The following is a 21,687-nucleotide window of genomic DNA, read 5'->3' as shown; positions in this document are numbered from 1 at the left end:
GGCCCCTGCCGGCCCCCACCCCACATAGCCAGGGGCCAGGAGCCAAGAGCGGACTGGCCGCAGGGCGGGTGACCTTGAGCACAGCCTGCTGAGCTGAGCACCATGGCAATGCATAGTCCACCGGCTGTCCAGCAGGCGTCAGGACCGGGCAGAGCACAGGGGGCACGGGGTACTGGATCTGTGGCTCTCTGCTTCTCAAGGAGAAGAGTTCCAAGTGGAGCCACCCCTCTTGGGAGCTTTGCTGATTCCCACTCTGGGGGCTCCCAGTGGCAGTTCCCACGCATCCAGGTGGCCCCTCAGTCCATGCCCTCCAGCTGCTGGACACTGTAGTGGCCACTGTCCGAGGTGCCACTGCCCGGGAGAGGCTACACCCACCCGCCATGTCTCAGGGGCTCCGCGTGTGGCTGCGACCTCTCACCAACTCTCACTCCTTCCTCAAGGCCCAGGGATAGGGAGCCAGCCACCCCAGGTGGACGGTGAGGAGCCGGAGAGGCTGGACTCACAGGGCCCTTGGCGCAGCTGTTTCCAGGCCACCCAGCACTGCAATCATCCCTGCTAATTTCCGGGAAATTACCCCGTCATCCTGCAGTCATCCTGCAGTCACCTCTGATCTTTAAGTGACTTTTGAAATATGTGTTCATAGGCTCAGTTCACACGCCCCAGGGGAACCGCCGGCCAAGCACAGAGCTTGCACAGCCAGGCCACTGTGAGCCAGCAGGGGGCGTGCCAGCCCTCTCCTGGGCACAACAGCCCAGGTGCTGGGCACAAGCTGCCCCCTGGGAACGGCCCGCAACACGGCCAACCAGGCCAGGCCAAGTACCCGGGGTGCCGGGACGTCAGCTCTGAAGGCCAGCAGGGAGGGTCCTCTCGACCAGGCCTGTGGGTGTGGCTTCCGGGCCCTCGGTTCCCAGGGGCAGGTGGCTGAGCAAGAGCCTGGCCGCGGCAGGTGCCCCTCACAGGGGCCGCTGGAGGGCGCTCACACAGCCGCGAGCCTGGCCTCCTTGGCTCTTCTGGACACTCAAGCGCAGCCCTGCTGACTCAGGTCATCCGTGGAAGCCCTCCCCACAGGATGGAGGGCTTGCCAACCACCGGGAGACGGGGCTCAAGGGGAGGGGCTGCGGCCTTACCACCCCGTGAAGCCCTCAGACAAGTCCAGGGCTGCCCAGACCCAGGGCTCAGAGTGCAGAGGGTGCGGAGTGACGCAGGAGCTGAGCACAAAGGAAGACATCGCAGCACTGGCTTCAGGTCTCACAACTTTAATAGAATACTCTAACTATTCTGTACAAACTGAAAACACCATGTTCAGTTACAAATGTTACCAGGTAAGGCTGAGCACTCCACACGCCTGGTCACTGTTCCGGCAAGGCGGCCCCCCGCTGAGACCACTGCCACACACTCGGAAACCCACGCAGAGCTGCCAACCGGTCATACCAAACCCAAGGTTTTAAGACAGGATGAGTTGGGGGGTCACTGAGAAAACAAGACGTGACTCCACACACCTCACCGAAGGGCTGTGCGCTGCAGCCAGGCCCCCTAGGAAGGCCAGGCCTCTGGCCAGCAACACAGGGTGCCAGAGGAGAACAGGCCGCCCCAGCGGCGGCTGCAGGGAGAAGCGCGGCATCCACACGGGCCTCGCTCCCACTAGGGCACGGCACACCGCCAATGGTAGAATGGGCCGCAGTGTGAGTTCCAGTCCTCCAAGCACATAGAATAAATAAACAGGAACGAGGCGTGTGCCACCATCCACCCTGACCCCAGGCAGAGCAGCTCCAGGCGACGGCGGCCTTCTGTTCCTCGCTCTTCTCAGGCGCTGGTGCTCCCGCAGGCTCGGGCTGGCGGCGGGGCGGGTTTCCTCAAACCCGAGGGGGCTCAGTCCAGCCAGAGCGGCGGGCGGCCTGGGGAGTGCGCTGCCAGCCCCCGCCCGCCAGGGCCTGGCCCAGGGCCACAGAGGGCGCTACAACTAAACCTCCTATTCTGAAATGCATCTCAGTTGCCACTGTACAAGTTAAGCAAAGTAAGAAGAGAAAGGGAAAGGGAAGGGAAAACCATGCACGGGGCGCGTAGGCTAAGCGCTGCGCTGCGACGTCGGCGAGCACCAGGCCCCGGCCGAGCCGCTCCGGCTCACTGCTGCTTGCACTCCGCCGGCTGGCTGGGCTCCTTCTGCAACGAGAAAGGCAGGCTGGTGGGGACAGGGTCAAGGCCCACCGCGCCCACCCCGACGCAGGAGCTAGGCCCCAGAAGGGTGGCACACAGCTACTTTTCCTAATCCCCCAGGAGCGGAGGCTGGACCCAGGGAGGCACTACCCTGAGCTACATGCCCAGCCCTTGTATTTTTGCTTTGGAGACAGAGTCCCTCCAAGTTGCCCAGGCTGGCTGACTGCAAACTTACAACCCTTCTTCTCTGCCTCCTGCGTCACCAGGATGACAGGCGCGTGCCGTCAAGCCCACGCAGGCTTGGCTTTACACAGACACGCCTGTGAAGCGCTCTACCTCACGGCGTCGATGGGAGGGCTCCCGGGGCCTGCTGGCTGCCTGACGCTCACTCACCCAGGGGGCGCAGCCGTCCTCTCGGGACGCACTTGCTTGCTGCGGGAGAGTGCCTCCCACCGCGCACACCCACACTTGGTGGCCTGAGTGGGTGACGAGGGGCTGGCCGCTGGCGAGAGCTGTGCACACTCCTGCAGCTGGCACCCGGGCAGCACCTCCCTCCCGAGGAGACGATGTCAACAGAACAGGGACCGCTCTACTGCCCAACCACTCAGGACCCCTTCAGTGTTAAACAGAGGTCTCCCAGAGTCTACTAAGGATGATCTCTAGTTTTGAACTAAAAGTTTACTAAGTCATAACCCAGAATTCCTGGCAGCTAAGATAAAGAAATTACTGAGTATAACTTGGCAGCTTACAGAAAAGCCTGTGTTAAACGGTTCAAAAGAATGTGAGTGGGCGTGGAGACGCGGGCCTGTAATCCCAGCGGAGCAGGAGGACCACAAGTCCCGGGCCAAGCTGGGCAACTCAGTAAAAGGGCAGGTGCAGCGCAGTGACAGCGACCCTGCTCTGTCCCCAGTGCCCGACTCTCCAAGAGCCTCCAGGTGACTCCGCACCTCCCACTGTCTGACTGGGGCAGGAGTTCACGCTCTGAGGTCACTTACAGGGGTGAAAATGACGTCTAAAGAAGGCGCGAACGTCCCAAGCAAGAGCCTCAGACTTGGGCGTAGGCTCCAAGTACCTCGCAGAGGACAGCCCACCCTGCTGCCAGCTGTGCCCAGCCTCTGCATGGCTCTCAGGTGCAGGCGCGGTGCGAGGGAGGGCCGCCTGCACCTCAGCTGCCCAGGGCTCCAAGGGGCCATCCACACCCAGGACAAAAATCAGCACGTGTTGCCGGCTGGAGGCGACGGGCACGGCGGCCAAGGGCGCTGAGCTGCCGGCCTGGAGTGCGGGGTGCAGTGTGGCGGGAGGCAGCTCGGCACCTAGCACCTTGCCTCACGTGCAAGAGGCTGAGTTCCGCCTCCAGCACTGCAAAACACAAGTGTGTGTGTGGCATCCGAGGTACGCAGGGAGCCACGCAGGGAGCCGCAGCCAGCGAGGGTGGAGAGTCTCCTCTGTCTCACTCAACACACGCCGGGCGCCACACAGCAGAGTACTATGCATGTTATCCTACACAGCGTAAAAACGAAGTGGAGCTTTTTTATCTTGAGAATGTAGTATCTATTTAAAACTAAGGCTGGGAGTATAGCTCAGTGTTAAGAGTGTGTCTCACAACACGTGAGAGGACCTCACTACAGACACAAGCCCCCGCCACTGGGTGAGAGGCTGTCGGAGGGGATGAAGTCTCACTAAGGCAGGCCCTCCCATCAGGCTGTCCGCGGGCGGGCACCCCTCCCCAAGTCCCTGCAGGTGGGCAAGAGCTGAGGAGTAGGCTTTATGAATCAGATACTTCTTAATTTGGCCTGTTATAAAGGCTGAAAGAAAACTGCAACGGGCCCAAGCATCCTGCCTTGGCACCCACCTTAATGAGAGCCTGGTCACTTAGCTAACACTGGCCCATCAAAGGCAGGTAGCAACTGGGCCCAGCCTGGCCTCCGGGATGCCCACGGGGGGTTCTGACTCAGGGACAGAGAGCCCCAGGAAGGCAGGGCCAGGCCACAACACACCGCACGCACGGCCTGCGTGCCTGGAGGCCCCGTCCCTAGCAGAGAACACTAAACGCCGACGGATGTCGCACACCCAGGAGTTGCTTCAAAATGACTGCTGGGGCGATCCCTCATGCCGGCCCCTCCCGATGGCAACAGCCCCCTGCGCTGCAAGACTGGCACACGCTGCTCCTGGCGCCTCTCCCCACAGAGGTCTCTGAGCACAGCGGCAGCAGCTCTGCCGGGTCCACCTCCGCCTCTAACTCTGGCTGGTCCTCCCTCATTCAACCAGGAAGCTCTTGGGGGTACTGCTAAGTGCTCACACCCAGGCAGGCGCGACTCGCTGCCAGGCATGCTGGGGTCTGCATAACACCTGACTGGAAGTGCCGACGTCCCAGGCACACGTGCAGGGACCTCGGGCCTGTCCACAGCATGGCTAGGCACGATGGGCACACTGCAGCCCCATCAGGGGGCCGCCCACGAGGCGCTGACCCCAGGCCCCGGGCACAGGCTCCTGAGAGCACTGCCACCAGGAGTACGTGCACCTGGCTTCCAGCCGGCTACCTGGCTGGCAAGACCCTGGGCTTGGGAAGTCCCAGCCTAATTTGATTTTTGCTCTTTGGTTTTAAAAGTACAGATAACAGGGCTCTGCATCAACACCCTCCCTGGGAAGTCCCAGGGCAGCCCCGTCACATGTGTGCGCGCCAGATGGCAACTTGCTCTGTGCCCCAAAGTCAAAGCAACACATCGTCCAAAGTACAGACCAGCAGTTTGAAGTTAGGTATGAATGGATTCCACCTTACCTAGGAACGTATGAATGATTAACAGACAAAAATTACACCTAAATGGGGAAAAAAAATTGAAAGGAACTGTCAGCATGAAAGAATATGAAATGCACAAAGTTATACAGGAGGAGCCAGCCACAATTCTCATGGTACGAGGGCTGCACGGTGCTGCACACGGGCAGCGGCAGCTCAGCTGAGCCAGCCCTTCACACACGGTCCAGGTGGTCGTCAGTTAGAACCACTTACTCCCACACCAGCGCCTCCTGCCCTTCCTCGCTGGCTTTTGTGGCTACAGACCGGCTGACGCTCAGCACTGTGGAGAGCTGCCGGTGAGCACACACGGGGCCTCCTGCGGCCCGGTGCCCGCCCTGGCCTGTCCGCGAGCAAGGCTCCCTGTCACCTGGTGAGATGCGTTTACAAGACAGCGCCCCGAGACAGGAGGGAGGACACACGGGGGAAGAGAAGGAGGAAAACAGAGAGAAGCAGAACCCACGGAGACGGACTCAGACTGGGCCCAGCAGGGCAGGGGTGCCCATCCTTAGGGTGTGGCCCGCAGGCTCCCCACCCTCCTCTAAGTGCCACGGGGCAGCTGAAGGAGGAATGGCGCCAGCGCTAGGGGAGGGTCTCCACATGCTCGCCTGGGAGCAGGGCTTATACAGCACGTCCCTCCTGTCCTTCTGCTACGAACAAGCACTCATGCAAACATGGGCACCACACCAACTGACTACGGCACCAGCTCCTCACACCGACAGGTCTCAGGGCACTGTGCTGAGGCAAAAACGGCATGGACAGACGAGGAACAGCGCCAGGCAGAGACACAGGCCACAGACACACCAGGGAGGGTGCTCGCTAGCAGCCCAGCCACGCCGACTCACCCTGCAGGCGAGGCACGCGCCCCGCTGCAGTCCCTGCCAAGCTCAGGACGGCCTCGGCGGGAGCTCACCCGAGCCAGCTAGGGACTCCCGTTTACAGGTAAAGCGAGGGGTCGGCCACTCCTCCTTTTCAACCTCAGCTTTTCTGAGCAACTGTCCTTGAATTATTTGAGGCACACATCTAAGATACTAGGACATGTCAGTCTCCTCAGCCCAGGTCTAACTAGAACTGTGCCTCCAACGCCATCGTCCTGTTCCTCAGCAGCAAATAATCCCGACCCTTTCTGCACCTTTTCTAAACACACAGGTTGGTCTGTGTGGTCAGTTAACCAATTCCCTTAGGAGAACAAAGGCCTGGGAACTGAAGCTGCTCTGCTCAGCTACTCTTGTTAAGAACGGAGGCAGTTTCCTCAACTTGACACTCCAGTCCCTCATTCAGGTATTTTTCTGATACACTCCAGTTCTCCAGGTGTTTCGAAAACGAGCACAAGCGCACAGCCCGCAGTGCTGCCTCGGGGGACGCCGACACGCGTCCTAGGCTGGTGGAGCCCCGACGACTAACCTTGGGGTTAATTTCGGCATCCTCCTCCTCGTCCCCCTCCTCGTCCCCGTCCAGTTCCTGTATTAAGAGGAATGAGAGTTAGCCCTCACCGACGAAAGCGGCCACGCCGCGCAGGAGCCACCACTGCCTGGCAGCGGCCACGCCACTTTCTGTGGACATACACACTTATGGGCGTCTGCACCCTCACAGGGAGCCCTGAGAACGCTTCTCGAAAGGCAGCTGCTGTGTTCGATGCCACTGTGAGCTCTCGTCTCCTGAGAACCTGCGGCTCCAGAACACCGCAGCTGCAGTGTTTGTTGAGCGGTCACACGGGCTGAGTGAGAGGCAGTGTCACACTACAGGCCCCTCGCGGGCGATGGCACTGCCTCCAGAAGGCAGGCCCAGGGCAGGAGACTTTAGGAGGGCTGGGCTCTGGGGCTGTCCTTACCTCCTCTTCTCCTTCCTCACCTTCTTCAAACTGGAGGGAAGAAATGAAAAACCATGTTTAGGGTTAGAAAACAAAGCCAGGGGCTGCCTTAGATGCCAGCCCCATCAAGAGCCCCACAGTCCCGCACAGGAGCAGAAAAAGCCGCTGCCGCCCCCAGGCAGAGGCGGCGAGTGCGGCTCCATTCGGGCACTGCCTTGGGCCAAGGACAGCACCGCAGGCCCGGCTCGCGAGCTCCGTGTTTGGCAGGATGGAGCACACCCAGTGCCTCACGACGAGGGGTGAGGACAGGCGGCGTGACACGGAAGCACCAGGGCGCTGCGACCCGCTCCCACCTCATCCTCAGACTGAAGCGGGCGGTCAGGAGATGCTGGCAGCGCGATGAGTCAGTGTTTTCTTATATTCTACAAGCCTGATCTGAGCAAGCCAGTGGCATAATTTCACCACATACGAAGTTTGGTATCATTTTATCCCTCACACAGAGGGAGCGAGACCTCCACTGACAGCAACATACGAAGCCCTTGGTGTCCAACCCAAGTGCTCAGGAAGAGCTGATAGCACAGCTGCTGGTCTTGACCAGTTCTCCCACCAGCCCACAACTGCTGGTCGGTCAGACCGAGACACCTCCAAACACAGGACTGGCAGCAAAGGCTGGAGCTGAACTGTGCAGCCGGGCAGGCATGCACACGGCTCTGTCACATATGAACAGTTCTCTTCTAGATACCACTCACAAAGAAAACGCCGTGCTGCTGGGACCTGGCTCAGGCGGGTGCGAAGCCGACGTCCCGGGATGACACCGGGACCCGGCTAGAGCGGCCTTGAAAGGCAGGCTCCTGGACAGCCTCACACTTAACGATGTTCAGTTCAGCACTCACGGGAACCTTTGTGAGACGTCCCAGGCAGACCAGGAGCCTGTCCCAAGTGCGCTGCAAGGTGGGCGAGGGCACCACTGTCGGGCGCTTCTTCCCCAACACTGCCCAGAGCTGGAGCGCAGTCTGCGGTGCCCCTGAAGCTGCTGACATGCTTCCACGCACCAACAGGCAGTACGCATGCCAGGCACCTTCCTCTTTTGACGAACTGGGGATTGAACTTACAGGTATTCTACCTCTGAACTATATATATCCCCAGTCCTATTTTATTTTTTTTGCAGTACTGGGGACAGAACCCAGGAGCATTCTACCTCCAAGCTATACCCCCAGTCCTATTTTTTATTCTTTATTTTGAAAGGAGGTCTAAGTTGCAGAGGGCCTCACTAACTGAGGCTGGCTGCAAACCCACGATCCTCCTGTCTCAGACTCCCAAGTACTGGGATGACGGCGTGCGCCACTACGCCGGCTGCCAGGTGCTGTTTCAAGTGCTTAACAAGTGGGTGGAGCCTTTACTATCAGCTCTGCTTGCCAGGTGGGACCCCAAGGAAGAAGGGCAGAAAGAGGGCGATCCAGGCAGCTGGACGGGGGCTGGCTCTTGTCTGGCCGCAGGGGCAGCACACACAAGTACACGTGTGTCAGGAACACAGGCGCTGAGCTGACCATCAACGGGCCACAGTGGGTGACTGTCCACGCACTGCCCACTCCAGCCCTGCAAACTGACAGCATGTGATCACAGGTCGAAGGCTGGAAGCCAAGCCTGGCAGCGCACACCTGTGAGCCCAGTGCCTGGGAGGCTGAGACAGGAGGACTGCAGGTCTAGAGGACAGCCTTAGGATGCAGCAAGACTCAGCAACCTAGTGAGACCCTGTGTCAAAAAAACAAATATGAAGATATAAAAGAAAATTTCAAGACTAGGGGGTAAGAGAGCAACTCAGTGGGTTCAATCTCTAGCACCAAACACACACACACACACAAAAGTCTGAAGACTATTGGCCTGGAGATAAGCTTTCCAACAGCCCTTGGGGATGACCACTGGCCCTAACTGGGCTATTTATACCTTTTTTTTGGCGGCGGGGGGGGGGGGGCGCAGGACTGGGGATAGAACCAGAGGGATTCAACCTCTGAGCTATACCCCCAGCCCAATTTTTTATTCTTTATTTTGAAACAGGGTCACACTGAGTTGCAAAGAGCCTAAGTAGCTGAGGCTGTCTGCAAACTGCAATCCTCCTTTCTCAGCCTCCCAAATGCTGGGACTACATGTGTGACCACCACACCTGGCTAGTACACTACTTATACTTAAATCAACATAAAGATAATTACTCGTTACAACAGCTATATCTCAAGGCCTCAAAGAGGGCACACATGGTAAGTGCTACTGCACTGGACAAGCAAACAGGACAGTCTGTGTCCAGAGAAAGTTCTGCTAGGAAGTGCCAATCTGGACTTGCAGGTAACTGTGATGTTCTAAAACCTTTGTCTCCATATGCTCTGTGCTTCAGGGACCCAACCCTGCTGGGCTCTCTACATCCTGACCTGAGACCGCCTCCAGCCTGGGGACAAGCAAGCTGTGTTTTGTGTGTTCAGTTGCCAGCCCAAGACCTTCCAATGGAAACACAGCAGGCTGGCCCCTCCATGAGAAGTGGCTACCACTCCCACTGGGTTCCTGCACCCTACCTGAAGCCCCCAGACCTCTTTACAGTGAGCCCAAGCACTCGCAACGCAGAGCGTCAACAGACTGCAGGACAGACATTCCCCGCAGACTGAGAGACAGGGATGGCCCAAGCCTGGGTCACCATGGCGACCTGGCCTGGGCCACAGTCAAACAACGGTTTGCTAGGCAATGCTCAGGGCTTGGCCTATTTCTTGTCTGTTTTCGCAGTACTGAGGATGGGACGCAGGGCCATCCTACCTATGAGCTACACCCCAGCCCTACTTCTAATTCTTTATTTTGAAACAGGGCCTCACTAAGTAGCCGAGGCTGGCTGTGAACTGTGATGCTCCTGTCTCCCAGGGGCCTAGCTTGCAGTGCAGGGTCTCTGCCAGGCTAGCAGAAGCACACGGCCAGTGACTGCTGGGTGCAGCCAGGCCTCTCTAGAGGAGATTTGCTCCTGCTCCCGGGTTCCCCGAGCTGATTCAGGCCTCCCCCTAGACACAGTGAAGTGCGTCACTGCCTAGGCTTGCCAAGGGACTGATGACTTCTAGGGCTTCCTTCTGTCTAGTCTGTTCCTCTCCACATGGGAGAGCAGCAGGACAGGCACCTGGGTGATGATGCAATACAACTCCTAGGGTCTGGGGCTCCCCAGGCCGCAGGTCAGGCTCGGTGTGCCCACAGAGGTAAGCGCCCGGGTGGCAGTTCCCCGCCCCAGCCACATACATTGTCGTCGTCCTCTATGGCCTCCCCAGTGAAGTAGAGCACAGCCCGTGGCACTATCCGCTCACGGAAGAAGTGTCCGATTTCAAAATCCGAGGCTAACGTGAATTCAGAGTCTTCATCCTGAGAGTGGAAAGCCTGCGCGTAACTCATTCAGCGGGTAACACACTCGCCCGCCCCCCCAAGTCCCCAGTCCTCGCTTCTGCTGGGGACTGTGCCCACACACCCAGGGCCACCTGGCCTTAAGCAAAACCAACAGAGCAGGCGAGAGGCAGGCCCAGGTCCTCCGTCTGCCCACAGGCTTCAGGGTCCAGGGGACCGGAGGACTGAGGACCGCTGCCTGCCCCCAGGCTGACATGTAGAGCACACGTCTCTCTCTAACCCAGGTGTGACGACTGCCCACGAACCCAAGGCCAAGGGAGCAGGCACAGATGAAAAAGAACAGGCACTGAGCCAGAAAATAAAGATTTCTGGGGGAAAACAAGACTTGTGGGAGAGTCCTGGGGGCTGAATCCAGGGCCATCCAACTCTGGGCCACATGCCCAGCCCTTTGTATTTGGAAACAAGGTTTTCCTAGGTGCTGAGAGCTTTGCTAAGTTGCTACAGCTGGGACTGAACCTGGAATCATCCTGCCTTCAACTCCCAGGCGTGTGCTACTATGCCCAGATAAAAATAAGACATGACAACACAAATCTTACCAGTGATTCTCCGTCCCCAGAGGCTAGAAAAGAAAAAAACAAATCTATTACATTAAGAAGTAAAATGTTTAAAAGCCCACAGAGGAGAAGTACAATCGTGGGCTTTGTCAGACGTCGCCCAGGCCCTGCGCGCCTGCAGACCCCCGCAAGCTGGAGGCCACTTCTGCCCCGTGCGGGTTGCTGTCCACGCTTCTTGTGGACACCACTAGAGACCCAAGTTCTAGAAGGCACGAGAGAAGCTTAAAGGATCAATGGATGGCGGCGGCACAGCACGCTGCTGTACAGACTCGGCCCATGCCTTGCACAACTGCCCACGCTACCCCGGGGGCGTGCCTGGGGACCACACCACGCTGTTTGTTATGGAGGAAGGAGGCGAAAGTGCGACAAGGAAACAACTGATGAGAGACGGGACTGACGGAATTCTGCAGCGTGAGCCCGGGCTCCCCAGGGCGGCTGGGCACCAGGGCCAACACAGCACAACACGTGGAGCAGGTGGGGCCGGCGGGGAGGCCGCACCGGGAGGGCCGGCAGGCGTCCTTACAGCCACCAGCTCTTGCCTGGGCAGTAGCCAGGGGAGGCAATGAGCCGTCCTTCCCTGCTCCTCCTGTCCCACTGCCTGGGGAACTGCCAGGCTGCAGCGCCCACCCCGTTCCCCGCAGCGCCCAGCGCACCTTTGAGGGGGCTGAAGAAGTTGAAGAACGACTCGCTGGGGACCTGCTTGGTGATGGTCCTGACCGTGCCCCGCCCCTTGTGCTTCTGCTTCTTCTTGATGGTTTTCACTGTGACATTTTTTCCTTTCTTCCAGTCAATAGTGCACCTGGGCGACAAGGCGACGGTCAGCGACACACATTCCAGAACACAAGCATCCAGGAAGCCCGCCACGGCACGCTAAACCTGGGCCTGACGAACCAAGGACTACAGCCTCTGAAACCCACCGCGTGCTGGCCAGGGGCTGAGGCCTTGGTCCTCTCTTGTCTGGGTGCCCTTGCCACTGCAAGCCTTGGACTTCTGGGATGATAATGGAAATGATCCCCCAGGACAGTCTATAAGAACTCTGAAATATGTCATTTTATTTGTGTGTGTGTGGTACTGAGGACTGAACTCAGGGGTATGCTACCTCTGAGCTACATCCCCAGACCTATTTTATTATCTTGAAAGATAGTCTAAGTTATTAAGGCCGGCCTCCAACCTGTGACCCTCCTGTCTCAGCCTCCCAAGTGTGGGGATCACAGTTACGCATCAACACGGCCAGCACCAAACCATGTCTTCTATGACAATCCCCGGTCAGGTCTGCAGGACAGACAAGAACCTGCCACCTGCTGCCCTGGGCCCAGAGCACACTGGAGTTACCCATCAAGCACACTTTTCAAGATGAGCAAGTCAGCAGGACAACAGGGATGCTGACGACCAGAACGGGGCCCAGGGCTCAGCACGCCCGCCTTTGGCGCCGTCTGCTGCCTTGGGTACAGGTGAGCCCAGCTGCAGCTGAACACCCCCTGCTCAGGAACACCCTTGGGAAGGCGAGCCCTGGAAAAGCATCCTTCTGTACTATTCCAGCCATCGAGTCTATCAGGATTTTAACAAAACCCCAAGTTACTTACATGGGGTAATTCACAACAATATTTGCTGCTAATAAACACGAGCCAGTGTTTTAATTTCCCAAACAGTCAAAGAGACCAAAAGGAATTCATTCTAAGCTAACTTCTCCTTGGTGCTAACAGAGACTCAAGTCAATGTTAAGCCAAAAAGCAAACAAATTGCCAATATCTGAAGCAATACCTAATCGATAGTTTTTGCAGTACTCAACTTGCAGGACTGAACCCAGGTGTGCTCTACCACTGCGCTACAGTTTAAGTTGCCAAGGCTGTCCTCAAACTTGAGACCCTCCTGCCTCCGTCTCCCAAGCAGGTGGGATTCCAGGTGTGCACCACCACATGCGACCTACTTACTCTAGAGTTCAACTTGGTGTCTGGAGCACCCGACCCTCACATTCAGTAACAATCGAGCATCTGCTCCGATGCTTGACTCTAAACCAGGAAATGCGTCTTCCAGCTCGAATGCCCCCAACCTAAAACACTGCGCACTCAAACCTCTGCTAAAGCCAGGCAGGCGTGCACACTTGTCGTCCCAGAACTTGGGAGACCGAGACAGGAGGATCACAGTTCGAGATCAGCCCCAGCAACTTAGCAAGACCCTGTCTCAAAATAAAAAAATAAAAAGGATGAGGAGTGTGGCTCAAAGGCAGAAATCCCCTGGGTTCAGTCCCCATTACCACAAGACAAACAAACAAATCTTTGCTGGCCTTCCAATGGTATCCCTATTTTCTTTTACCTTACAATTCCAAAGTCATCTGGTGCTTTTGTCTCAGAACAAGAAGTCAGAAGACATTCCCTTACCCATCACAGTCCACGATCTCAGGCCCTTCAAAGGAAAAGGGGTCGGCCTTGTCGGGCTCTGACTTCATCTTGTACGTCTTCGTCAGGACTGGATTGGAAAAGTAGTCGTTGGGTTCAAAGTGAAACTCTAACACAAAAGACTGAAAGCAGAAACTCAGGGTAAGTGCCACTGAAAATCTGAAAAGAGGTCACCCAGAGGTCGCTGGCCATCAGCACTGCAGCCCAGCCTTACCCCTTTCCAGCCTACCTGCTAGAGAACCCAGGCAGCGAGGGCAGTGGTGCCCCACCGGGGTGGGAGAGAAGGCTGAGCTCCATGTGCACAGCGGACCCTGCAGACCTGCGAGTGGGTGGTGCTGGGAACCACACCGATGTGCCAGAGCAAATGGCCAGCAAACAAGCACCCACTCTCAGCTACAGAAAGGAAACAACGTGGGGGACCCTGCTCTGGGCCATGCACGGGGATACTACGAAGCGCTGGCCAGTGCTCTGCGAAACCTCAGACTCAATCAGTAAAATGAAGCCGGGTGTGGTGGTGCGCGCGGAAGGCTGAGATAAGAAGACCGCCGTTCGCGGCCAGCCTTAGCTACTTGTGAGGCCCTCTGCAACTCAGTGAAATTCTGTTTTATTTATTATTATTATTATTTATTATTATTTTTTTTGGTGGTACTGGGGTTACTGGAAACCCTTCTACCTCCGGGCTATACTCCCAGACCTATTTTATACTTTATCTGGAAACAGGGTCTCATTAAGTTGCTGAGAGCCTAAGTAGCTGAGGCTGGCTTCGAACCTGTGCGACCCTCCTGTCTCAGCCCCCCAGCGTGGGGATTACAGGCGTGCGTGCATGCGACTCCACGCCTGGCCTCCTGTCCTGAGGACACTGCCTGGTGGACGCATCAGCATTAACAGAGAACCTCCCTCGAGCTCCACTTACAAAGAGAAAACAAAACAAGGTGGGGTAGGTCTTTCAGACCCTGACCCCCGCAGAGCAGGTGACTCAGGGCATCAGGAGTGGCATAGGCTCCTCCCTGAGCACGGCGGGAGATGCCCCAGGGGCGCTCTGAACAGGGCCAGCCCTGGCAAGGCTCGGAGCCTAAGCTCCTGCCACTTCTTTGTGTGTGTTGCTGGAGAAGGAACCCAGGCCTCTTCTCCCTGTAACATGACGTGCCTCTTCTGAGCCGCACCCCAGGCCTCTTCACTGTTTTGGTTCGAAAGTCTCACCAAGCACCCCTGCACTGGGGTGACAGGTATGTGCGTGTGCCTGACATCTGCGAGGCCCTGAACCAATTCCAAGTACGACCCAAAACCGAAGGACAGGCAGCCGGTCAGCGGGCGGGGTGACCCAGGAGGACAGTCAGCTGGGCCCAGGAGTGCACTACTAGGTCTGGCCCCAGGCTCCCGACTTCTGCAGAGGTAGGATCGTCTCTCTTCCCTCTCCCTGTCCCTCCACTAGGTTTCTTCCTATCTTCCCATGTTTTCCTTCCCTCTGCTTATGTAGCTGAGACTAACCCAAACACAGCTGGGAAACAGGAGCCGCTCATGTGCCCACGAGAGGCGGCGTGGAGGCCACCTTGCTCACCCTCACAGCCCAGAACGCCAGCACACGCCGACCGCCCAGCCTCACTTGGGGGTGGACAAGCACACATGACCTCCTCCTTTTGCCCAGCAGAATGGACGTGATTATCTTTGCCAATCCTCACGCTATGTAGGCAGCCCACGTGGCACATGGCCAGAGCTGCCCCGTGGGTCTGAGTGAAAAACATATGGGGGGTCTCCACACGATAAAGAAACCAGGGAGTGCTCGAGGCTCCCTTGGAAGCGGGATGCTCGTTGTTCTTGCCCTTTAATTCTTAGGCATTTCACTGTAATTGTAAAGGCAGGGGCCACCAGGAAACCCACTAAGCCGTCAACAGTACTTCTGGAGGATGGAGACTCCTGGAGTGCTTCTCCAGAGGCACGTGTGGTGTTACGGGGAGAAGCAAGAGGAAGAGAAGGTGTCTGGCCTAGGCCGTGAACCACAGCCAGACAGAGGAACCAAGACTACGGGTGGAGGAGGAGGAAAACACACCCAGGAAATCACCAAAATGGTGTCCAGAGAGCAAAGGAGGGGGCTCAACAGCCAGCACCAAGGACTGCAAGGAGCGACCACACAGCAGCTCAGGCCTGCACACCCGCCGGGAGAGGAGGCAGACACAAGCCAGCGCCAGAAGGCGAGCTGAGGGTGCCAGCCCGCAGCCCCTACGGCACTGTCCCCAAGACCTGAAACTGAAGGCCACCAGTCCCTCAGTCATGTGTCACTGGAACTGCTGTAGCACCGGAATGGAACCCGCCAGCCACAGCCAGGCGGGCAGGTTACGAACAGTGCGCCCTGGCAGGCCAGGTGGGCTGCGGCCTGGCCCACACTGACAGGCAGAGGCGAGGCCAGGCCGGGCTTCCCAAGGGGCGAGCAGGCCCAGCCCAGAAACGTTACTGGCACAATGGTCATTATGGAGAGATGCTTCGTGCGTGACAAAGCAACAGGAAAACGTCGTTCAGTCACATCTACAATTACTTTTTAACCTAAAATGTAACAGGCCTCTTTCCTCAGGATCTTGGATCTCTGTGCTTCCGTATCTGTACACGTGTCTTCCCTCCCTTTATTTCTGAAATGGGGTCTCACCATGTTGCCAGGATGGTCTTGAACCTGTGGGCTCAAACGCCACTCTGCCTCAGCCACCTGAGCAACTGGGACTGCAGCGATGGCCACAAAGCCCGCCTACTTCGCAGCCTCCTGAACTCTTAAAATATACACGAGGCACAGAGACCTGTGAGCCACTCAGGGAGAGTAGACATCACCTTCACTGGACGAGGAAACACACCGAGGAAGGGCTGAACGCTGCGAGTCCACGCCCATCAAATCCCTGCTCTGGCCATCACGTGGCTCTGTGGCCCGGGGGCCAGAACATGACCTCTGTCTATGACATGCTCCAAATGCCCAGCTCACGTTCCCAAGCACAACGCTAAGGGAAGACAGGCAGGCACTTTCTATGAAGCCCAGCCCCCGGGCAGCAGGAGGCTCAGGCCGCCCAGCAACGAGCGGCAGGGTTCAGACTTCTTGCCCTACTCCAGGTCCTTTAGCCAACCAGAGCTTAGTCAGTACTCACCATAGGCTGTCCAGGATCTGAAAACTTCACTTTAATGTCTTGCAGGTGTTTCAAGATGGGCTCATCGTATTCCTAATGAAAAAGGGGGGAAGAAACGCAATGTGCTTCAAAAGGTAACCCCATCTCGCCAGCCGTGGCTGCAAATGCTCCTGGTGATGGACAGCCGGCCTTTTCAAGTAATAGCTTCTAGGAAACAACCCGGATGTGTGTCTTTGGATGGCAATAATGTCCCAAGAAGCAGGTGTCCCTTCCTTGCCTGGCACAGTGGTGGCACCGTGGATCCCTGCCCACAGCTCTCCTGCACCACCTGCCGGAGTGCCACCACCCACGCCTACTGGCCTCAGCCCCGAGGCAACAGAAGCCCTGGAAGCAGGAGAGATGGTTGGCTCCCCGCCTGTGCTGATAAAGACCCCGCTTCCTTAAAAATACGCACAGCCAGCCGGGCGTGGTGGCGCACGCTTATAACCCCAGCATTTGGGAGGCTGAGACTGGAGGATCGCGTTTTGCAGACAGCCTAAGTTACTTAGTGAGGCCCTCCATAACTTGGTGAGACCCTATTTCAAAAAACAAATAATAAAAATAGGGCAGGGGCTGTCGCTTGGAGGATGAATGCTCCTGGGTTCCATCTCCAGACCTGCAATAAAAAGCACTCACAGCCAGGCATGGTGGCACACACCTGTAATCTCAGTACTGGGAGGCTGAGGAGGAGGATCACAGGTTCAAAGCCAGCCTTGCCACTCACCAAGACTCTCCAAACCCTAGCAAGACTCTTTCCAAATAAAAAATAAATAAAAAGGGCAGAGGGCGCAGCTTGGAGCTAGGATGCCACTGGGTTCAATCCCAACCCCCCACACACAAAGAACAACAACAAAAGTAACTTACAAAGTCTGTCTAAGGTCCAACTTTTAAGAGCTTATGACTCTCAAATATAGCTGTATATCTTTACAAGAGAACATTACTTAAACACAGAGGTTACCAGAACCGGTCATTTTAAAGAGCCCATGAGAAAAAGCAGAAAGAAAAGGCCTGAATGCTTGGTCACCACACACTCCTGCCTGGCTCGCGTGCCAACTAGAGCCACTTCTTCAACCGGAAGCCTGGGTGCCAGGCCCAGGGGTGCACAGGGCTCTATAATAAGTTGTAAGGACTGAGCCAGGCAGGGTGGCTGGGGTTTATCTTCCAGGCAGAATGCCCTTGGGTTCAAGCTCAACACACACACACACACACACACACACACACACACACACACACACACACACACACTTTAAGAATTGAGTCTGATAACTGCCAACTTCTGGACTTTACATTACTTCTCTTGACATTACTTCTTTTGCAGACAGCCTCAGTTACTTAGTGAGGCCTTCTTTTTACTTCTTTTGACATTATAGAAAACAAAGCCAGCCACAACCAAAGGACACCTGCCGAGCGCCTGGACCAAACACGACGCAAAGACGGCCTAAAGAGGTCACCACGGCAGGAGCAGCCAGCCGTGTCTGCGGGGCAGAACCGGGTGGCCGGGCTCTACCCGAGACGCTGCCCAGCTGGTCAGGCCCAGCTCTGAGCCATGGCGGGAGCCACCTCACTACCAGTCTTTCAAGGAGCTGGCTGGCCCTGGGGGCTCCCAACTCCCCCCACTCAAAGCAGCAGTAAACCCAGGTGGCGACAGCCATATTCTCCAGTTTCTTCAGCTGCCAGGCACTCTGCCCAGGACACAGTGGCCGCCCACACGGCACCCTCAGGTGGCAGCTCAGGGATGCCGGCCGCAGAGCCACTCTCCAGCTCCCTCCACTCTCTGCAGCGACTGATGTTGACTACGCACAGAACTGCGCACCCAACTCGCAAGACCACAGCCAATCCCATCTTTGGGATCTACTGTCTGATCAAAGCGGAAGTCACAGCTATCACCTGCTCAGGTTCCAACAGCACAAGTGATCTTCCAACTCTGTAGAGAAAATAAGAACTCCACAAATTCCACAGTATCTGTTGACAGGTTTTTTTTTTTTTTTTTCCAGTACTCGGAATGGAACCCAGGGGCATTCTACCTGTGAGCTATGCTCCCAGCCCTATTTTTTATTCTTCACCAAAGTAGCTGAGGCTGGGCGTGAACTGCGATCTTCCTGTCTCAGCCTCCTGAATGCTGGGATTAAAGCATGCACCACCATGGATGGCTGTTCACAGTTTTAAAACAAAACTCAGAAGCCGGGCGTGGTGGCGCACACTTGTAATCCCAGCATTTGGGAGGCTGAGACCAGAGGATCGCGGTTTGCGGACAGCCTCAGCTGTCCCTCTGCAACTCAGTGAGACCCTGTTTCAAAACGAAGAATAAAAAAAAATTAGGGCAGGGACTGTAGCTCGGAGGTCGAATGCCCCGGAGTTCTAGCCCCAGACCTGCAAAAAAAAAAAAAAAAAAAAAAAAAATCCCTACTGAAGTATTTGTAAAACCTGTTCAGAGCAAAACACAGCGGCGGGAGGGCAGCTGCCGCTCTCTGTGGCAGAGCCGAAGCTGTGCGGAGCCCAGGCGAAGACATTGCAATGAGACCCCAGGCAGCAAGTCAGTCAACGACTCAGGGCAGGACTCTGTTCTAAAAAGTTCACCATATATCAAGACAAGCCAAACGTTACCTTCCTGCTGAATATTGCAATACAGAAAGGTAGACAAGGTGAATACAGAAGATTCATTACTGCTCTTTAAAGAAAACAGACTTTTCTGCGTGGCATGGTGGTGCACGCTCATAAAACCAGCATTTGGGAGACTGAGACAGGAGGATCAAAAGTTCACAGCCAGCCTCAGCTACTTGGTGAGCCCCTGTTTCAAAATAAGGAACACAAATAGGGCTGGGGGTATATCTTGACAGTAGAATGCCCTTGGGTTCAGTCCCCAGAATTACAAAGCAAAAACCAAACCAAAACAACAACAACAACAACAACCCAAGGCTTTTCCAAGGGCAACGTGAGAAAAGACCAGCAACCTGTCATATGTTACGCAGCAAGCAAAGGTGCACAGAAGAGCCCGGAGTGGTGGTGCAGCCGCAACCCAGCATTTGAGAGGCCAGACAGGAGAACTGCGGTTCTTAGAAGCTCTCTGCAACTCAGCAAGACGGTTTCAAAGTAAAGAAGGAACCAGAGGGGCTGGGAGTGTAGCTCAGAGGTACAATGCTCCTGTGTCCCACCCTCCCCCAAAAAACCCCACACTTAGAAGCTGGGAGTGGAGGTACACACTTGGAATTCCAGTCCTTGGGAGACTGAGAAAGGATTATAGTTTTTCAGCCAGCCTCAGCAACTTGAGGCCCTCTGCAACTTAAGGAAATCCTGTTTCAAAATAAAGAATAAAAATCAGGGCGGGGGTGTAGTATGGGGCAGAGTGCCCTGGGCTCAATCTCAGTACCACAAAAGTGACAAGCTGAGAAGCCAATGTGCACACACCCTCTAGCCCTCCCCAGGGAATGGCTGCTCGCCGCAGCCTCTAGCGCCAGCTCCTGAAGGTGAAGGGCAGGAAGGGAGCAGGCCAGAGCTCTGTCCCCGGCGAGCTGCTGCCCCGCCCACAGCCTGCTCACCTGCACCAGCTCGCTGAGCATGTCCACGTTCCTGAAGATGGTGAACCAGAACTCCGGGATGCCCTTGGGGTCGGGCTCTTCCACTGTTGCGGCTTCCTTTTCAGCAATGACCACTTTATTTTTCATGTCTCCCTAAGTAATAAAAATACAAAATAGAACAGTTATCCCAGCCAGGCGTGGTGGCGCACGCTTGTAACCCCAGCATATGGGAGGCTGAAAGAGGAGGATCAGGATTTGCAGACAGCCTCAGCTACTTAGTGAGGCCCTTTGCAACTCAGTGAAACCCCGTTTCAAAATAAAGAATAAAAATATAGGACTGGGGCCGGGCATGGTGGCACACGCTTATAATCCCTGTGCTTGGGAGGTGGAGACAGGAGGATCAAGCAGGTTTGAAGCCAGCCAGGTTGGCTTAAGAGACCCTGTTTCCAAATAAAAAAATATAAAATAGGTCTGGGAGTATAGCCCAGAGGTAGAAGGGTTTCCAGAAACCCCAGTACCACCCCCCCCCCAAAAAAGGGCTGGGGGTTTCACTCAAAGGTAGAATGCTCCTGGGTTCCATCTCCAGTACCACGGCGGGGGGGGGGGGCTTCTGGGCTTCTGATCCCCTCATGACTGTAGGTCAGCCAAATAGCACCTGCTTAGCATGTGCAAGGCCCTGGGTTCCACCCTTAGTACCACAGGCAAAAACAAATAAAAAATATCGCTAAGCCAGGAGGATTGCAGATGTAAGGGTAGTCTCAGAAACTCAGCCAGACCCACAAACCTAGCAAGTCCCTATTTCAAAACAAAAATCGGGCCAAGTGTGGTAGCGCACACTTGTGATTCCAGTACTCGGGAGGTTGATACAGGAGACTCCCAGGTTCGAGACCAGCCCCAGCAAGCTGTGAGACCTTCTGCAGCTTAATGAGACCCTGTTTCAAAATTAAGAATAAAATTGGGCTGAGGGTGTAGCTCAGGTAGAATGCCCCTGGGTTTAATCCCTGGTACAAAAAAAAAAAAAAAAAAAAAAAAAAAAAAAAAAAAAGAAAAGAAAAGAAAAAAAAAAGAAAGATCAGATAGACAGTCAGCTTTGTGGCCTGCTGATTTCCCATGGCAATGGAACAAGCACAGTGGGAAGGGGTGTGTGTGTGTGGGGGGCAGATGTGCTACAAAGACGCCACCCTCAGCAGCACAGGAGTGCACGCTGGCTGAGTGGTCAAGAGGCACCCGCTTCACCATCGAGCTACTCCAGGCCTCAGGCACCTCCTTGGCTCCTGTGGCTTTCCAGAAACTGAGCCGCGGGTGGGCAGCCTCCCCAGCTGACCTCTGCTTGCTCTGGCCTGGGATCCCCCACTGGAGGTGGGGTGGGAGGGACCGTGTCTCGCTCCCCTTGGGACTGACGGCACTGTGCCAAGGCCCAATGGTGAGGAACCACCCGCTGCTCGGCGTCCTTTCCTCTCCACAGCTGACTGATGGCAGAGAACCATCAACAGGCCGAGGCAGGAGGTAGAAGGGCTTCCAGGAACCCCAGTACCACCAAAAAAAAAAAAAAAAAAAAAAAAAAAAGTAAAACCAGGATGGAGTACAGTTCAGTTGCTGAGTACCTTGATTGAATCCACCGTACAGAAAAAACCCAAACAACATCGCCCAGCCGCTTTTAAATTTGTGTTGAAACAGGGGCCTCGCCAGTGGCTGGGTTGGTGCTGAGCTGCGAGCCCTCGCGGCCCCCGGCATGGGCCCCGCTGCTCAGGGGCTCGTCTCTAACAGCTGCAGCCGCAGCCGCACGGCCGAGACTTACGGCCAACTTGTCCTCCTCTTCGTTCTCACTGTGCCATTCTGATTCTGCATCTGTCGGCTCCACATCGCCCGTGATGAACTCTCTTCTCTGTGTAAAAAACGAGGCCTGG

The 21,687-nt window shown here is 56.1% G+C and overlaps 1 protein-coding gene across 1 annotated transcript in view; it reads right to left on the bottom strand.

The window, feature by feature from the left end:
* Positions 1-2,121: 2,121 nt before the first annotated feature.
* Positions 2,122-21,687, bottom strand: part of NAP1L4 (nucleosome assembly protein 1 like 4) — a gene marked incomplete at its 3' end in the record, with an annotated part of 32,717 nt that continues 13,151 nt past the window's right edge. The window contains exons 5-14 of the mRNA XM_080711677.1: positions 21,579-21,665; positions 19,802-19,933; positions 16,248-16,319; positions 13,108-13,247; positions 11,383-11,528; positions 10,712-10,734; positions 10,017-10,136; positions 6,777-6,806; positions 6,350-6,406; positions 2,122-2,160 (exon numbers count right to left, since the gene is read on the bottom strand). Of these exons, the coding sequence (XP_080567803.1) occupies positions 2,122-2,160; positions 6,350-6,406; positions 6,777-6,806; positions 10,017-10,136; positions 10,712-10,734; positions 11,383-11,528; positions 13,108-13,247; positions 16,248-16,319; positions 19,802-19,933; positions 21,579-21,665 (846 nt within the window). The remainder of the gene's footprint in view (positions 2,161-6,349; positions 6,407-6,776; positions 6,807-10,016; positions 10,137-10,711; positions 10,735-11,382; positions 11,529-13,107; positions 13,248-16,247; positions 16,320-19,801; positions 19,934-21,578; positions 21,666-21,687) is intronic.

This window comes from Muscardinus avellanarius (assembly GCF_963383645.1).
Source record: "Muscardinus avellanarius genome assembly, chromosome: 1".
Lineage (NCBI taxonomy): Eukaryota > Metazoa > Chordata > Mammalia > Rodentia > Gliridae > Muscardinus > Muscardinus avellanarius.
Note: the sequence above shows the minus strand (reverse complement) of the source record. Positions and strands in the feature narration are given on the sequence as shown.